The sequence below is a fragment of the Tinamus guttatus genome, unplaced genomic scaffold, assembly GCF_059628265.1.
Source record: "Tinamus guttatus ecotype Peru unplaced genomic scaffold, ASM5962826v1 Tinamus_guttatus_pri_ptg000043l, whole genome shotgun sequence".
In the NCBI taxonomy this organism is placed as follows: Eukaryota; Metazoa; Chordata; class Aves; order Tinamiformes; family Tinamidae; genus Tinamus; species Tinamus guttatus.
This window is the reverse complement of record NW_028288577.1, coordinates 1029829-1048958: the sequence shown is the minus strand read 5'-3', so window position 1 is coordinate 1048958 and position 19130 is coordinate 1029829. Positions and strand designations below refer to the sequence as shown.

Here is a 19130-nt window from a genome sequence, read left to right as displayed (position 1 = left end):
CTGTTCTCCTTCCTATTTCAGAGGCAGAATGATCCTGGGAAGGGAACTGGTTGTTCCTTCATTACTGAGTAAAATAAATAATTATGAGATTCAGTCAAAAGAATGATTTTGGAGGTACAGGAGCCCAGAAGAAATGAGGATGAATTTCAGCACTACTACAGCCTGGGAGAGCTTAGCAAATATTTTCTTTGGTGGTAATTCTGTAGAAATGGTCTTTCAAGCAAAATTCTACAGTATTTTTATGTCCTACTACTGCAAAGAACTGCTGCAGGCATCTATAGTTGTTCTTTTTAACTCTTTGGAGAAAGAATTGCTATTAGTAACTTTTGTTTTTGTTTAGGAAGCCCTGTGTTTCACTTTTCTTCATAAACCTGGCATAAAATTCAGATTCACTCAGGGAAAATTAGTCATATTTGTCTATTTAGAGCTTATTCTTGCAGAGATATATTCAGAGTGCTTGGAGAGAACTATACTGACCCTATTTTAAGCATTTTTGTCTCTCTTTTTTTCCTCCTCTCTTAGTGGTATTTTTCAATTTTTCAAGGAAATAATAGTAACTAATTTCTGGAAGGAGAGGCAGGTGCCGAGGCTGGCTCTGGTGCTGGCGCTCCCCGACGTCGGGCCCTGGCTCCGGGGCCGTCCCGGCAGCAGCATCCGCAGGCGCTCGGCAGCGGGAGCTCCCGGTTTTGTGGGACTCCTGCATGCGGCTGTGCCCTTTATGGTGTTGCTCATAAATCTTGGAAGGGCAGTAAAATGGGGGCCTGTTGGAATACATCCGCTTATAACGTCTTGTAAAAAAAACCCGAAAGCAAAGTCTCCTTAATTTCTCAGTATTTCCTCTGCCCATGGGATATTAAGAGAGGTGCGGGAAGTATGAAACCAGGTAATGGAAATCGATGGTGTAGGGGTGCACAGGGAGGGCTGAGGAGGGAACTGTCCTGGCCAGCTGAACAGCAGGAGATAAAGCTCCCCAGTAAGAACGAGCGCTGCGTTTGGAGCAGTTCTGTGCACAGATCACACTGCGGAGACCCACACGAAGCAGGAGATCCTGAGGCCTGTTGGTATCGGTCGTGTCTGAACGCAGCGCAGCTCCACAGGGCCTCCCTCTGCCCTGAGGAAAAGCAAACCCCATGGGAGACTCCGCGAAGAAAGTGGGGGAAAAACGGCAGTTTTCTTAATGCTTGTTGTGAGGATCATCTTCAGGAAGATGAGAGAAATGAAAACTCAAGGCAATGAAAATATAATAGGTCTTGTTCAGCTTTAATTTATGCCTGCTTTTCAAAAGTTTTTTTTACTATCCAAAAGTACAGTTAAAATTTTAACTATTCCTCTAAATGTAAATGGTGAATTTGCTTTCCCACGTTTTTAAGCTTATATTATTGATTGTTATATATGAACACAAATTTTCATCCTGCTTTTTCTCCTTTAGTGAGCTGTGTTTAGTAATGCTTGTTTCATTCTCCTGAAAATGCCCTTGTAGTTGTCATGTAGGGCAAAACTCTGCAATCTCTGCAGATCTCTGCAAATGTTATATACAAAAAAAGTATAATTTTGTTGGGAAAAAATTCTATTTTTTTGCCACGGCCAAAATCTAAAATACTTTGTGAAGCAGCAGCAAGTTATGTGGCATTAGCCGAAGGAAACAGCCAGCTATGGTTGTCTTCAGAGGGAGAACTGGAACACTACATGGAAATCCCATTTTTTCTCACTATATTGAGCTTTCCTGAAAGTAATTGGATAAGGTGTGAAGATATCAGTTCAAATTGCAATCTTCTTGGAAAAATACAGATCTTAATGTTTTACAGGCATGATAGTATTTAGAAAAAGAGAACAGATGGAAACGTTCACATATTTCTAAACTGAAAAAGCTTCCAAGACACAATACTGGTAAGAGCCGTTTCTTGAGCTCTCCCATTTTATTATGCAAATTAAAATTATATAGGATCATCAAAGCCTCAGGCTTCAAAGACAATCCTCCAAAGAGAGGGAATTTTCACAGATGTGCAATTAGTTCACGGAGTTGAGCTTCCCTTTTTCTCCCTAGCACATCTTATCAGCTGTGGGCATCCTGGAGAAGAAAGCCCTACTACGAGGCTGAATAAATAGTCTCAGTAGTGAAACCTACTGACCTGAAATTCAGAATTAATAGATTGCCTAAGGGATCCAATACCTTATCTACAAATTGACTTGTATTGAAGGAAGAAGGGAGAAAGCTGCATGAGTACAGATGAAATTTGTCAGGTATCCTTCACTAGACAGACAGACCCAGCGTTGCTGGTTTCTGGGTGAGCATTTGTGTGCTCTGTGTTGTACCTTCATGCAGGGGAATGTGGGAGCAATGTGAATTATTCCAGACAGTCGGTGTTCCTGATCTGCAGCGCTGAGTGTAAACTTGCAACAAACAAATTCCTCTTAAAGGTCCTCCACTTAGCTGCTTACGCATTCTTTCAAGGTTGTGTTAAAACTACGGGATTTCAGATAATCCATCTTAATGTTTTTCTTTATTTTAATTAAAATTTTCATACATTTATCTTATAGTTTCTTATAATTCTATTAATTTAGTGCAGTGGCTTTTATTTTACATAAATAGCAACAGCAGAAGTCTTTTAAAAAATGGTTAGTGTCTGGAGGAGAAAAAGGTTAAATTCTGCAATCAGATGTAATTCATGAATTGGCAGTTACAGACAATAGTTGATACAAAAACAACCAAAATAAACAAAAACTGCTTAAAAAATAAACAACAACAACAACAACAACAAAAAAAACCCAAAACCCACAGAACCTTGGATGAGGTGAGAAGTCTTCATCGCAGGAGAGAGCTCAGGATATATGTCAGGACTGAGAGCAACACTAAAACCTGAGCAGAAGGCTGCGGGAGGCTGGCACCAGACCAGTAAATGCTTCGGTCATTCAGAGGCTGAGCAGGCCGGAAATTTTCAACCATGTATGTTGAGTTATTGCCACCAAAGTGAAGCACTGAGAACTGAGAAACCTGCAGACATTTAAAAAACAGTGTTACATTCTTTTTCCGTGAAACATTAGGAATTGTGATATTTTTAATCTGCCAGGCCTTGCTCTGTGGCATTGTTGTGTGTTAAACGTTGCAGGAAACTTTGTGATGGAGATACTGCCCAAGGTCGACGACAGATGCCTTCCTTTAGCCTCAGAAGTCGTTTAGACTTCCTTTCTGTGTGAGTCACGGGTCTTTGTCCTGCTTACAGACCTGGCTAGCCCAGCAGTCGTAATGCAGTGAATCCTCACCGTGCGTGTCACATCGCAGTGACACAAAGCCAGGGGTTTAGGATTATGTTGCCTCTTCTCTTTCCCAGCTCCAGATTTCTGACTTCTTGCAGCAAGAAGCTGGCCCTAGCAGGCAGCAGTTCACTGCCTTGTGCACTCTGTCATGATCAATGGTACATAGCTGAGCACTGCTCTGTGGAAGTATGCTGCAAATAAGGAACAAAAGCACAGATGCTGGATCTCGCCCAGACTGTGCTAGAGGGTGATATTACCAAGACCTCACTCCAGGACATCTCAATTCTTCATTCCTTGTTCTCTCTGTGGAACCCTCTGTATTTTATAGGTGGTCATGACTCAGCACCGTGGTCACCTTTGCAGGACCAAAATGAGTTGCCTAAAGCTGACAGACCCAACTTTCAATTTTTAAGTATTTTGTTCTACTAGGATTTTAAGTGTTCTTAAGTGTTCTTTTTTTAAGTAGAAAAGCAGTGGTATTTGGGATTGAGCAGATGGCTGTAGCAAAAGTGCTGTGGATGGATGAAACACTGAACTATGCATTGACCTGTGATTTGGTTTGGCTTTCTTTTCACCTTTCTGTTCCTGCTGTATTTTGAGAGAAGATATAATAAGACCATAAAGCGCTGTTGTCAAAACTGGCCCTTGTGACTAGATAAAGGCTTAGACTGGAGTCAGGGGCACGCTGGAAAGTGTAAGTTTGTCTGAGCAGTGTCAGTTTGAAGGTTCTTGTGACTAGGCTGAAAGCAACAGAGCAGTGGGGAAGCAAAGGACTCTGTATTAAATCATGGGAGTGAAGAGGCAAAAAGAGGAGCAAAAAGAGCCTAAGTTGGCCTTTCAGGACACCCCTCCGCAAGGTACCTGTGCAAGGCTGAGCGCCACCGGCTTCTCAAACACTGTCCAGATGACACCCTCGTGGCAGTCTGGGGTGGTGAGGGACCCTGTGTACCGGTAGTATTTTGCCAGGTCTTCTTCGTTTGGGAGAAGAGAGAACAGTGGCAAAGGATCCATCTGTCCTACGTTCCCTGGGCAAACAGTGCAGAAATACAGTTTCTAAGAGGCGCAGTGAGCAGGATTGTTCATTCTTGTCTTCACATGCAGCTGCTGCTACAGGCTTCCCAAAGGCTCAGCCCCAGGCTGGCTTCCCTGGCTGCGGCAGCCTTGGTGCATCGCCTGAGAAATCACTGACTGCCAGTTTGAGGAGCCCAAAGAGCACAAATTACGCACATATCTTTTATTAAAAATCTGCCTTTTTTTTTAATTCTCACTTTGTTTCCTCTTGCAGAAGCAGAAATTCTCATTTTGATGCTTAGGACTTTCTTTACTGGCAAATTTGGAAAAATAGGTTTTCTCCTGCCTGCGATGTTCTGAGTATTTGAACTAATCTCTATCCTTGGGCCCTGAGTCTCAAGTAATCTTAACTAAAATTCAACTATCTTGCAGCATATGTGCTCAAAATAAATATATGTACCTCTTTGAGCAATCCAGATGTCTTACCTTTGTATTTAACATTGTCTAATTCATTTATTAGAGTTGCATAATTTTTATTTTCATCTCCAACCTGAAATGGAAATATTTTGATTCCAAAACATGCATTTCCCAAAAGCTGGTTACTTTAATAGTGAATAAAACAAAGATAATAGAAAACAGAAAGGAGACTACAGAAAAGTATTAAGTAACTATCTGCTGGGACTGCACAGCTGTAGAAATCAGGGATATTTAACTCTTGGACCATTTTAACACAGACACAGTCTAATCCTGAGCCATATTGCTAGAAGATGTAGGTTTGAGAGAGCAAATAAAAATGTGGCTACCTACCTCTACAAAGAAGGCCAACACAGCTATACCATTCTCATTTTTCTTTGCTTCTGTTATATCTGAAAGCTCTTCTTTTATGTGGACAATATGAATCTGTAATACAACAGTTCAAGGTCAATTATTTGTTCCTTTTCTGTAGTTAGTTGGTATAAATACAGTCTGACTGCTGCTCTGTGTCTATGCTGGGGTGGAACCAGGGCTGTTTGGTGTTTTTTTTGTTGTTGTTTTTTTTCCTCTCAGTTCAGGGAAAAAAGCACTGAGCATGATCTGAGACAAGAACTGTGTCCAAGAAATGGGCTATAATTTGAACGTTCATCACGAGCAGCCTCATTCTGTGCATCTGCCCACCATGTGAGTAAAACTGAAGTGCTCTCTGTATTGCTGCTATTCTCACTGTTTGGCCTCTGCAATGTGGCAGCTTTTTACTTCATGGTTTGGAAAGAAGGATGGTCACCAAGGTCACCAACCCATGTGCCCCAGCACTGGTGACTTGCCTTGCCTCGCCTCGCCTCAAAGAGATTGTTCTTTTTTTTTTCCCCAGTTGTATCCTCACTTTATGGTTGCAGTCCCAGATGTGTTTGAATTAGCAGTACGTGAGAGGGTAATCAGAGCGTGTAGACTTTGAAATATTTCTCCACCCAAAAGCCTAAACAAATCCAGATTTGTTGCATCTCCTGTACCTTTGTTGTGCAAAACTCATTTTTTTTTCCATGTGATCTAATCAGTAATCAGTGCATCCAGTTCCTTGTTTCCACGCCTGCAGTTTCATGCAGTAGCATCACAAAAAGCCAGAGTCACTAGCTGCTGCCTGTTCCTCACATCCACCTACCTCCATAGCTGTTTTTTCCCCATCTATGCTGTGTTCTGACCCAGGCAGGTAGTAGTTGATGTCTTTTACTCCCCAGTGAAAATGAAGTTCCACGGCCTTGTATTTTCCTTTCAGACCTCCACCTCCAATTGTGGGGGTTGTGCTAAATGCTAGTTTAACTGGAAAAAAACAAATAGGTAAATAAATATGCATAAATTGCATATTAATAATACTGGGGGTTAGAGAGATGCATGATCAAATTTATTCCAAAGTTGTGGCTCATTTTTCCATGCCAAGTGTTCCAGCACTGCAGAAGCTGAACTCTCCCAAAATGCTGGTTGAGATTAATTTGAGATGAGAAATCTGCTGGCCCACTTTGCAGCAATGTCCACTCTTTGCCTAGGGCAGGGTGCTGGGAGTGTCCAGCAGTTCCTGTTTGCACCCTCAATATACTCGGGGAGCTCGAGTGACTCACGGTCTTGCTGGCTTGACCTAGGCTGGAGTGCTAAAGTGCATTTGAGAGTATTTATTTCCTTCTGTAAAATGGTGGAAAAGGGCAGAGTATTGTATGACTTGTTCTGTGTGCGGAAGAGTTTTAAATAGGCTTTTATGATACCCCTTCATTTATCTTTCCTAGCTTCCTCAGCTACATTTTGAAAAAAAAAAAGAACAAGTTGATAGGCAGTCTGAAAAAGAACAGGTTGATAGGCAGTCTTTCCTTGACTGCTGAGAGTGGCAGGAGCATTTATTGCCTTTACAACCTCTGCAGCCAGGGCTGCTGCACCAGGAGGAAGAGCCAGTATTCCCAAATCTTTCCTCTGGGGGACCACACACTACTAAAGCACATGAATACCGTCTTGAAAGTAAACTTGATCACAGGTTATTTGGTTTCAAGCATCATTTTTATCTCCTACTGAGTGTACTGTAATAGTTATTTATTTTGCACAGGTTTTAAAGGCACTATTATTTAGTTCAAACTGTGAATCTGATTGTTTTAATTTAGAGTAGTGCTGCTACTTAAGACTAAAGGATTAAGTTATTATATCTATATAATGTGATGCTTGATCAATTGTTAATAGCAAAACAGAACATTCCTAAAGAAGATTTTTTTTTCTAGTTATAACTTTTATTCATTTCCTGTGTTTGAGGGATTTTGGATATATTTTTAAAAAAGAATAATTAAGTTCTCTACATTAAGCGCACTTTTTTTTTTTTCCAACAAAAGATTTCTTTTAACCCTGGATTGAAGCCCTAGAGGTTTCATTTTTAGTTCCAAATTCCAGATGAATGTGGAGCTTGTGTGAGGCATTTAATTACTTCTTTATGCTTTTTTTTTAATCTGAAAAATGGATTAGTAGTATATATTTGTTGGCTTTATGCCTTTAGATTGTAAGACCTTTGGGACATTGACCTTTACTGTCTGCACATCACCTAATACAATGATATTCTGATCTCCAGAAAGCTTCTAATTGCTGCTGTAATATAACTGTAACTGTTCCAACGTTGTTCTCGTTGTACCACAGGAATTGGTTGTCTTCAGAAGAAAGACATTTTAAAAAGTGCAGACAAAAAAGCTAATCCTTTCATATGTCTGGGGAAGATGAGAGATCCGACCAATCTTCATAAATATTAATTTTCATAGAAAAAGTTATTTCTTTGAGCAGAAACTGTAAAATGGAGCTTCTAGAGTATCTTTCCATAATTAGAAAGTCATTAACCTGTATATTAGTGAAAAATCAAAATATGTACATAACATAGAAGTTTTAAACTAGAATTGTCATAGTCTTTCCAGCTGTAAAAATCTATCTACTTGTCTACCTAGTTATCTTTCCATTTTAATTTAGGAAAATATTTGATGCTTACAACTGCCAGTTTTACGGATCTGGCAGTCACAGCAACCAGTAATATTTTTACAATACCAATAGTTAATTTTTTAAAAATAGTTATTAAGAAAAAATACAGCTAAGCTTTTAAAGTAATTTAGCATAGCATCACTGAGGCATCGTTACTGCTCCTTTCTGGGCCTTGGGAAGGGAGTGCAAGCTCAGTGAGGAAGGGCATGGGAGCGCCCGGCAGGCCGGACACGCTGGGCCCAGGTACCACCCCGAGCCCCACACTTGCGGTCACACCAGCCCATGGCTGCTGTGGGGCACAGAGCTCTCCTGTTCATCAGAGCTCGCTGCGATTCCTGCTGCCAAGCTCAAGGAATGGGGCTGGGATACAAGAAACTCGCTGCTTTCCACATATAGTGACACTTTTGACTGGACCTACCTGTATGTCCATTATTTTCTATGGTCCATTTGGAAGACCCCTTGACATCGTATCCTTCAAAATTCAGAGGCTTCAGGCTGTCATCATAAATGACATATTTGGTGACAATATTGATAGGTGACTGTTTGCTTTCTTTGCAGGTGGCGTTTATTAAATACCATCTTCGAGGTTCTATTCAGAGGAGAAAAATATGTTTTTACTGTAGCCTACGAATCCTTTATAAAGCCTAAGCACTTTGTCAATATGTTCTTGCTCTAGAAATTGGAGACATCTTTGAAAGAAAGGTCTTCGTATGGTGGAATTAAGTAAAGGAAATTTCTTGGCATGTCATGTTTTTGTTTTGTTTTAAAAATAGTGTTGCGAGAACCTTCTAGTTTAGTAGGAAAAGATGCACACGGAAATAGCTGTAAAATAGAAAGTGAACTGGTGCCAAGACTGACTGATCATCAACTGCAGCAAAAAAAGAAAGGTGGTGCTGGCAGAGAAAAGCTCGAATCCAGCAAACCCAAGTGGGTTTCAAAGCTGGCAAGGCTGGACATCGGGAGGAGCAAGGCAATGGGCCAAGCTGCTGCTTCTGGGGAAGTAAAACACAGATGCAGTTGTAGGTAAAATATAAGCATTTTTCATAACTCTGTTGATTAGAATTTAAAGAGATGGCTGAGGTAATTACATTCAGAGCATATTCTAAAATATTTTTACATTTGTACTATCAGTCTTGATTGAAATTAAATGAATAGCTTCTTCAGGCGTCATATTTCTCAGTTGTGTTTATATATATCATGGTCATGCAGCGTTGAAAACTAAGATGTGTGAATTTGTTGCATTATTTTTACAAAACCCTCTGGAAAACAGGAGATTCCGAACACTGAAGCAATCAAAGAGATAAATTGTTCAACAGTACCTTCACAGTTTGGCAGTTCGTACTTCTGTGACTGATAGCACCAGTGGCCTCCACATGCAAAGAAAGAAAGAAACGTAACAGATCAGACATATGAAATTAGATGAAAGAAAATGCACAAATTAATATGTAAGCGACGGTGGCTGATAAGGAGTGAGTTCTTCAGCTGTAAAAAGAGCTTGTCACTGAAGATTTTTCTAGCAGTGCAGAGCATGCAACATTCCTATCGTTTTTTCCCTGTAGTAGGCAACTCTGCCTTCTCTTTAGAGCTCCCCCTAGTTCTTAATGAAATGGTTTATACCTGTTAATATTGCTGCCCAAAACCGTGGTAGCATGATATATTACAATTTGGGGAAGGGATGTGTTGCAATTCTAAATAATTTATTTTTGAACCTTTGGTCTCAATAACTTCTTGAGGTAAGAGTTCTACACTCTGAATATGTTAAAGGTTATTTCCTTATATGAGTTTTGCACTTGCCATGATTTAATTTATTTAGAAATTCACTTATGCAAAAAGCCTTATCTCATCTGGTTTCAGGAACCATTACAGATTATATGGTGCAATAAGGAGTTTTAAGAAATGATAAATTTTTGTTTTCTGTAAGACATGAGTAATTCGCATTCTAATTCAGGTGAGACTCCACAGAGAGGTGGAGAGTTTTTCATTACGATGTCTTAATCCTGCTTTTTCAGTGTCAGAGGAAGGGTGAAATTCAGAGGAAGCGAGCTTGCTCCATTTAATGAGGTGTTTATCCATGATGGAAAACAAGGACTATTTTGCTTACAGCAGCATATTTCAAGGATAGTTTTATGACAGTGATAATATTTAAATGGAGTTTAACAAGGAATAGCCCCTTTTGCTTATTTAACTAGCAATCAATAAGAATACAAAGCCTCTGGTCATAGTAACATTGAAAATATGATCATGATCAATATTATAATTTTGTTTGTCTATGTTTAGGCATTTTAATAAATGGTTAATCAATTTTTAGAGACATGTCATTAGATTACTTATTACTGTAATTTGTGATCTTTTGTAACACTTCTGTTGAGAGGTTCATAACTGTTTTTAACACCTAATCTTCATCTCGATATCACCGCAATACCCTCTATGAAGCATTTACAAAAATTCCTGAGTAGAACCTTGATGTATAGGGGGGCTTACTAAAGTAACAGTGGGGAGGGGTCAACTTGGGGTAATGAATATTTCTGCAAAAGTGTGTTTTAGTTCATCTCAGTCCCTCAACAAATTTTAATTTATGCTGGAGACTATAAATAAAGTTAACCCACTCTCTATTTCACCAAAGCTTGTTATATTTTGAAGAAAAGTGAATCAAGAGCATATTGTACATGCTTGTAAAAACTGAAGTGATTTCTACATTGTTGCTTCATTAATATTTTGCATTAAGTCACTCAAAAATTGGCTTGAGAAAAAGAATTTTGACGCCCTGCTAAACTTATACAAAACTTGGTTTTAGAACCTGCTTTTGCCAGAAGTGGTGGTTGTGTTTCGTTCGGGACCGCACGCACTCAGTGGTGCTGGACCTCTCGCAGTGATGAGTGGTTTGTCCTCTCTGCTCTGCAGCAACCCAACAGCAGCACCGAGTGCAGCATGGCACCGAGTGCCCTTATCAGCACGTTAATCAATAAATGCTTAGCAAATACTCAGTAAGTTGATCTCCACAGTGTTTGATTAGCTTTAAAATGTGTCGGTGCTTGCATGAGTGAATTTGTAAAGAAGTATTTTTGGCATCTGTTGTAGTTTAGTTGTCAGCATATGCCTTAAAACTTGCTGTGAGCTGGAGGGAGCTTCCTTTGCAAGCGATAGTGGCGTGAACCTCCTGGAGAAGAGCTGCTGCTCTGCAGGCACAGCTGCTTGTTGGACACGGCTCGCGTGGAGGAGGCTGTTGCCTGCGATGGTTGGACTCGAGCTGCCGGGTGCGAGATGGGCACAGAGGAAGGCTGTTCTGCCTATAGAGACATCCTTGAACAAGCTCTGCTGCTCCGGGTTTGTGCACTGCCTTGGACAGCGGGGGTGTGATCGTGGCTCAGCATCGATGTGTTCCTAAAGTGCAAATCGAATTTCACAGTCCATGTGAGTCATAATTAAGGGTAAGTGCAGCAGGTGTATTTGCTCACCAGGCTTTTAGTCCGTGAGCAAAGCACCAAGGCAATGGACGCAGCGCACGGGCAGTGCTGCGGGAAGACAAACAGCACCGACCTGCCCTCTCGCCGCAGCCCGTGCCGGCGTGCGGAGCAGCGCGGGAAGGGGGAAGCAGGTTATGGAGCCTCTCACGGCCGAGTCCTGGACCAACCCCTTTCAAACCAAGTGACCACATCTCATCACCAGTTCACAGATGCCTGCTAGGCTCCAGCAAATCAGCTTGTGGGTTTCACACCAATTTGTCCATCTTAGCAGGTGAATGAATGAGAACAGTAAAAACTTTCAGCCTATGCATCCAAATGCTGGAGAGAAAAGGGAAAAAAAAATCCAGCCCTTTACTGGGTGCTGTTGCTTTATATCCAGGACTTATAAGAATTCTGCTCTGCTCTTGTTGAATGCAACTTAAGCCCAGTGATCAGCATCTAATCACTGCAGGCTTTTTGCAAAACGTCTTATGTTTACAAACCAATAAGGAACCAGTGGCTTTCTATCAAGCAGTTTTCACACTTGTGGTTTAGGAAGTTGGATAGTGTCAGTGCAGGACAGGATATAAACTCAGCGCAGTTCTGAAGAAATGTCCTTAAAGCTGCTAAACCTTGAACAATGAGCTAATTAAACATTGCAGAATGGTTGAGCAAACAATGAATTAGTGATTACTGTGAATAACTTTTTTTTTTTTTCTTGATAATGTAATTTTAGAGAACAGGATGTTTTATGTAGGTACTGCTCAAGAAAACCAAACCCTGCGTCACTTGCCAGCAGAATATGCACAAGAATAATATTAGACTTCAGTGTGATTCCTCCCTGCGTATACAGACATTTCACTTGAAATGGTCCCTTCCCTTCCCCCAGCCAGCCTTAACTCCTGAACCAAGTCACAAAGACACAACTGATACTTGTCTTATCCAGTTGGTTGTCCGTGTTCTGAGGCATGATTATACTCTGGGGTATGTTGTCTAGTCTTGTTTTAATTGTCTCAGTGGCTCCTGCCACTTCCCTTAGGAGACTTTTTTACACAGTCTATTAGACTTCACTGTCAGGAAATGTTTCCTGTTTGATAGCTTACATTTTCCACTTGCTTATCTGCGTCCCATCACTCCTAGAAATACCACTGAACCACCCTAAACAATCCCTTTCCCTCCCTGGTGTTTACGGCATTCAAATGGTTCCTCCATAATCTGTAATTCCTGTCCTTGCTTCTTCCATCCTTACTTTGTCCCATCTCGTGACACTCTGCCCTTTACTTTTCCACTGTTTCCATGCAAGCTCCCTTCATGGCACTACCAGATCCTCTCTGCTGTCCCTGAGACCCTGCTCCTCTTTGCTCCAGCCTCAGCTCTGCCTCTTTCTCGTTGTTTAGGGTACAATGGTTGCTCAAGAACAGACTCTGGATCATCTCCTCCAGCACGACACATTCCCAATGCCGCCCTGCTTCCTTGTGCAGGCAACGTGTGGGTGAGGAGGTGGAGGGGTCTGTACTCCCGCTCTTCCAGTGGGGCTCTGGTGCTCTCCTCTCTGCTCTCAGAGTTGCTGCCTTGACTTCTGCTCAACTCTGCTTACTTTATGTATTGCCTTACTTTAGCCTAAATAATTTTCTAACTGCTGTTGCTGCCCTTTTGGAGGTGAGAGGGAAGGCTATAGCTCTCTATATAAATTATATGAAGATGGAAAAGCCACCCTGTGACAGAGCATAGCTCTCATGGATTGCAAAGGCCCACCTGCAATTTCTATCCAGCGCTTGCTTTTCCAGGCTGTTGCGTTCTCCACTGTTTCTGCCCAGAAAAATGCAGCAGTTTTGTTGTTCTTTCTTCCACAGTTGAAGCGCTCAAGCTATTGTTGCAATATGAGTGTCCTGGAGGGTTTCATAGCCCATTCCCAAGGTTTTTACTAGCTAGCTGGCACATGTGAGCTAAGCCATGAGCACACACGCTTTGCTCCAGGCAGTATTAGTAATACACAGCAAGAAGTTCCTTGCCTTTTTGGCATTAAATAAAGATACTCCCATCATCGTCACCCTTGGAAGTAATATAACTCAGCGTATATATATACGAGGGCATCTGGACTTAAAATTACCATCTTATCAACTACATCTGACTCTTGCATTGTATCATGGATTCCTGACTTAAGCCACGATGCATAAGATAATGTATCACTTCTTTGACTTCAGTGTTTTAATTTAGATTAGTGTGAACTGAGTCGAAGGCTCCTCTTCCTTCACAAAGTTCAGGACAGTTAAATTTAGGGAGTCTCTTTTGGCAAGTAAGCAGGCCTACCACTTATCTCTGTTTCTTCCTTGTCAAACTTACAACTCGTTTCCTGACCAAAGTTGTTTCTTGGCACCAGAATAGCAACAAAACAATACAATTACATATTGTTTTCATTTTATTGTAAATGTTTTCAATTGTTTTAGCTATCAAGTCCAGCTTGGAAACTTGAGGGAAAAATTCCTTCAGCTGAGAACTCCCTCTTCTGTCCAGTGACGGGGCTCGGCGGAGGACAGTGCTCTGGCTTGAAGCCAGCGTCCTAGCAGGTCGCCAATGTGCTATTGTGTGATCTCGGAAAAGACCCTTCAGCTCTTTGGACCATGCTCAGATTGCCTGAACTCCACAGAAGCTCTGAAATCTGCTTTGTCCTATTTGTTCCTCACTTACTGCCCTACTTGGGGCTCCCAAACAGCAATTTGGAAGCCCCTTAGGGCAGCTAGGCAGGGTCAGGCTGTTTGAGAGTTGGCCTTTGCATGTGCCCACCTCTAAAGCAGTGTTTGTTCTTCTGCATGTCTGGAAATCTCTGAATTTCATATGTTGAGTATGAGCTGGTTTTATTAAATGTGTTTACATCTCTTTAAGTGTGAGTGATTTTAATACCACCAATAGTCCAAAGTATTGAGACAGTAAGAATATCCTCTGTTGCTCTTTAGCTAAAATCCCATGTTCCAAATGTTTAGTTGTACCTAACCACAGAAAAACACACATATTGTCTCCTATTGTCTTTTAGTGGGAAATCCTCTTTTTCACAGTGCATTGCATCTGCATGGATGTGCGTTGCAGTCCATTAGCGAGAACTGTCCTTGAAGATAAAGTTTGCTACCATAGTGAAATGTTGCAAGGAACATCTGAGCCAAGCACCGCGTTTGCAGTTTGCAAATGTGTACGTCAGCTGTGTGTATGGGGAGCTCAGAGCCTGTAATGCAGTAAGAGCTAAAGGAAAACCAGATTGAAAGAGGCTGGGAGGGTTCTGCATTTGCTCTATAAACATTTGCAGACCTCTTCCTTTGTGTCAGTGAGGAGAATGTTTTCAGCTGTGAGCTGTGATACTGTTGTAACCTCTGTCATTACTGTCATGATAAATCTGCTGTATCAAAGGAGGAAGCGGCTTTGAACAAGAAATGGGCATCCAGGATAAAGGTGACTTGTTCTGTGCAGGAATTTGCTTTGCTTTGTTTGAGGCAACGTCAAAACACACAAAAAAAAAACCCTCTAAGAAGTCCTTTTTTGGGGGTATCTTTTAGAATGAAATTGGCCAAAAATGCTTTACCCTCCCCTTTCCCGTCTTTTATGTCTGATCTCACGCAGTGTAAAGGAGAACCTAGGAACAGGGTGTTAGATACGCTGTGCCCCTGACCAACAAACATCTCCTGCACAGGGAGGAAAGCCGGCACACGCAGCCAGCTGCCTGAGGAGCTGGTCCTCCCAGCGCCTTCGGCACCCAAGAGTTTGTGCTGGGTATTTGGACATCCGAAATGAATGTGTTTCACAGCAGCGCCTTTCTCTGAAAATGTTTTTCTGCCTCCGCGTTTCTAAGAGCTATGATTAGCTATGGGTCCAGGTTTAAGTGTCACAGTGCGTAACTTGTGTCCCTATGCAGCACATAGGGGATATTCCAACTCTTAGGATACCCTTTGCTCTGGGAGAAAGGAGATAATGAATTTTTTACAACGTTACATGTTTGTGCCTTCATTGCATTATCACACACATAATGAAAGGAGTGAATGTGGCCGGTGGTGAGAGAAACTGCAGCCTCAGGCATCCTGGTCAGGCACTCTGTGTCCATCCATCCTTCTCTCTCATCCATGAGCAGCCTCCAGTGTAAGCCAAACAGATATATATGGATGATCATAGGCTGGCTCAAGTCTTTAAAACTATTTGCCAGCCTGAATGATTACCAGGAAGAGAGGGAAGAAGCCCTAAGCAAAGTATCACAATCTCAGATCAAAAGTCTATCTGCACTGTGACAGTGAACTACCTTGAGATAATGCCAGCGATATCTTATCAGCTGTATTAAATCATGTGCTGGATTAGGTGGGTGGAGAGGGGATAGTTCAAACTTTCTCTCTCCTAAAGCAGCTCTGGGTTACTGCTTTACTGCGGATTCTAGATGTGACCATGCAGTTCTTGCTCTCCAAGCACGTAACGATGCAACTTTTCATCCCAACGCGGACCTTAGTAACATCATTCTGTTTTCGTCAACTTTAAAATGGAGTTGGAAACCTACTGTAAGCACGTACGCACACCTTGCAACTAGAGCTGGAAACAGAAGTTGAAGTTACTGCTTCTACCCCCTTTTCCTCTGGAATCCCTTTTTATCCTGTTCATAAAGATAGCACGTATACTCTGTATTTTAATGACCCTGAGGAAACATGAGACTCGAGAATTAATGCTGACAATGTCAGTACCAACATGGTTATGTAAATTTTGCTTGTGAAAGCTGAAAGTACATAGGTAGAAATACAGAAAGCAAAAGGAATCATGAATTTTATGTATCAGTCTTTTGGGGCACCAGAGCATGGACTTACAGGGGAATGGTTGAGTTCTGGTCTGTGACAAAGAAAAAGGGTAAAACATAGCAGGGTTTCTTTCATTCCCCTTAAAAGATAATTATTTTTCAGAAATACTTGGTGCTTGTTGTAACCCCACTGCAGAACATTTTGCCTTGCTTCAGCATGTCCGGCAGCTGTGCCTGAGGGCTGCGGACCTCTAGAAGAGCCAAGCACACCTTGCCAGGCCCACCCCTGCTGCTACCACTGGAATATGCTGCATGGAAACCCTGAAGGGGAGTGGATGAAATGGTGGACAAGGATTCAAGACAAACAGCTTCTCTTCGTGGCTGTATCAAGCTGGCTGGCCTATGAATGGGTTGTTGCACCCGTGTGCCTCACTTTCCCCATCTGTGGAATACAGTTTGTTTCCTTCATTAAGTACCGCAAGGGCTATTTTTTAAAGAGATATATTAAGGCAGGTCAATGTTGAAAGCAGCTTGATAGACTTGAGTACAAAATCAGCCCTAGTGCAGCTATCTTAAATAAGCTGATTAGTAGATATCAAACAAGTTCTAAGAAGCCGTAAGATACAGGGGAAGTGCAAGGAAAATTTCCTTTTCTTTCTGTAAATACCTCCCAGACAAAACATAAAACAAAAAAGGTTCTTGAAACATCTAGGCTCTAACTTAACAAAAGTTGTTTTGCACCTGCACTCAGGGAAGAAGCAGAAATAAAAAGTGTTTCTGTGTTCCAATACTACCCCCCAGAAGCCTTAGGAGGCAGAATATCTGTGAAACAGAGACCAAAAAGGTCGAAAAGCATTTAAACTGTAAGGTAGGGATCTGGAAAAGGCAAGTTACTGACTCGTGGATATGGAGAACTAATTAAGAGCAGAGAAATAAGACGTGGGAAACACCTCCATTTTCCCCATGCTCCTTAAGGCACTTTGTGGGCACCTTAGACCTCTCTTACTTTAGGTTTGGCAAATGAAACTGCTTTAAAACCTTGTCCCTTTAATAGGCTCTTGGTGCAGTGCTTCTCTCTGATACATCAGATAATGTTGTATCTCCTTTTTTTCCCTTAATGCAGTCTATTCTATTTTAGTACAAACAATAGACCCTTCATTACTACCTAAGGACTGCAGTGTTTATTTTTAATTTTGAGACTGCCTGCTGGTATTTACATAGAAAAAGGTATTTATTCAATGTTATAGTATTTCTGATCTGATAGAAGCATAAAAAAACCTTTTGCATTTTTCAATACTAATTATAGATGGCCATTTAACCTAGCCATCGTAAGTGCATAGTGCACTTATGTATAGAATGCAAAAATAGATGGGTCTGCTGAGCTAATGCAGTAAAAGACACATTGTTCTTTCTCAGCTGGCAAGCATAGGAATTTCATCCTATATCATGAAGGGCAAAGCAATACAAGCAGAAAAATAAAACCTATTTCAAGTTATAAGAACTTCATAGACAAAGAATTGTTTTGCATGCTTTTTGAATTTATATATATATATAATCACAGAGATCAAGAAAACCTCAGTAATCTTTCCTGGAAGAGAATAGAAACTAGAATCCCTAAAGGTAGAGAAAACCAAAAACAACTCTCATGCATTCATGAAAGAAGGCTACATTTGATAAATTTCTAAAAAGGACATAAGATAAAGTAAAACATATTCTCCATTTATTGTATAAAAGAATTGAGAGATTGCAGTGGTTTGCACTGGCACTCAATAATCATAAATAAGAGCAACCTTGTTATATGCGGTTAGGAAGAACAGGCAAGAACTTACCTAGTGCCTCAATCTTGGGAATGTGCAGAGAGAGCAGGACAAGGAACAGCAATTCCATTATCTATTTTAAATAGGCTCAGTGTTGAAACCCGAATTGATTAGGCTCCTTAGCATGTGATCATATTTCTGCTCTGAGCTTTATACTGGAGTAAGTAGCCCTGGCCAGACCTGAAAGCCATAGCCAGGAAGGTGAACTCCTCCCCTTTGTAATTTCTCCAGATGTACCCTACTCCTGATTTGCCTGAATTTATTAATTTCCCAAAAACAAATGCCAAAAGCAGTAAGGTTTTCTAGCACTGAACAAGGTCTGCAGTGAATAACTGATACTTTACAAGCTGGGCACATGTTAACCTTTTACTAAAATGCTACATTTTTATTTACTGGTAGCATTTTCTCGGACAGTCCACATGGATTTCAGATTAATTGTGAATGTGTGCATTAAGGTTGGTGTTTTGTTTAAACACACATACGCACTACACATACACCCCAAACTGCTACTCAGACTTGGAGAACATTTGTGAGACCAAAAATTGCGATATGCAGTGACAGGAAAAGTCTGAGTGGCATTCCGGACACTGCACTCAGACATGACTCTGCATTTAGTGAATTAACTGAGAGTATACTTTTTTTTTCATAATCCTCTTTTTTACCTTCCCTGATTCTGATACTGTAGAATAAGATAGAGATTTTTTTTTTCCATTCCCTTCACTTTCCTGTCTGAGCACTTTAACTCCTTGTGCCTGATTTGGTGACAATCAGGCTTTATGCTCCACAAACAAAGGTGTGTGCAGCAATGCAGCATTGCTATATCTTGCGCTATGGTCTTGGCTATGCATACATTTTCTGTTTTTTTATTTGGTGCTGGATTTTGATCCATCTGAGGAAGAAAACTGAGAGTGCACTTTGCTCTCCTCCGTCCAGCGCCTCTCTGCCGAGGCTGCAGCCCTCATGATGGTTTGGGCACAAGGAGGACTGCAGGATGCCCTTAGGTGCCAAGGCAAACTGAGGCATCCTGCAAGCTCTGCCACTCCAGAGCCACTTGGCTGCCTGGAGCAGGGACACGCGGGATCAGGACTAGCAATAACAATGGGAAATCTGACAGCTGACTTATGACGAGGCCTTTTATTCATAAAAAGGATGGCTATAAATAACATTCCCACAAGGATGATTTGTTGGTTAGTGATTTTCCATCCTGAATTAGGTAGCTTAAAATTTGAAAAGACAATAATTTACCTAGCACATGGTGTGAAGCTGAATAGTTGCTGCAGGGACAAAAACAATAAGGGATTTTGTTGCATTTTTGAACTTCCTGGTTTGGCAGTCTCTGTGGAGCTATCTCCACAAGGTGTATGCTGAGCACGTAGG

General features: G+C 41.3%; 1 protein-coding gene across 1 annotated transcript; it reads right to left on the bottom strand.

Moving 5' to 3' along the window:
• Positions 1–2783: 2783 nt before the first annotated feature.
• CA4 (carbonic anhydrase 4) lies at positions 2784–18012 on the bottom strand. Its single transcript, XM_088536111.1, has 8 exons — positions 17766–18012; positions 9054–9101; positions 8153–8323; positions 5903–6060; positions 5074–5166; positions 4753–4816; positions 4117–4280; positions 2784–2992 (listed from the first exon to the last, which is right to left on the bottom strand). The coding sequence occupies exons 1-8, from the start codon at positions 17821–17823 to the stop codon at positions 2804–2806; spliced, it is 945 nt and encodes a 314-aa protein (XP_088392237.1). The 5' UTR covers positions 17824–18012; the 3' UTR covers positions 2784–2803.
• Positions 18013–19130: the final 1118 nt, after the last annotated feature.

Bases quoted from the DNA above. Each gene is read 5' to 3' on its own strand.
- CA4 (XM_088536111.1), bottom strand. From the start codon at position 17,823: ATGGAATTGCTGTTCCTTGTCCTGCTCTCTCTGCACATTCCCAAGATT. The intron at 8,324-9,053 runs GTACTGTTGAAC...TCCTCTGAATAG, and splicing joins CGAACTGCCAAACTGTGAAG to AACCTCGAAGATGGTATTTA. The intron at 6,061-8,152 runs GTAGGTCCAGTC...GTTTTTTTCCAG, and splicing joins AGAAAATAATGGACATACAG to TTAAACTAGCATTTAGCACA.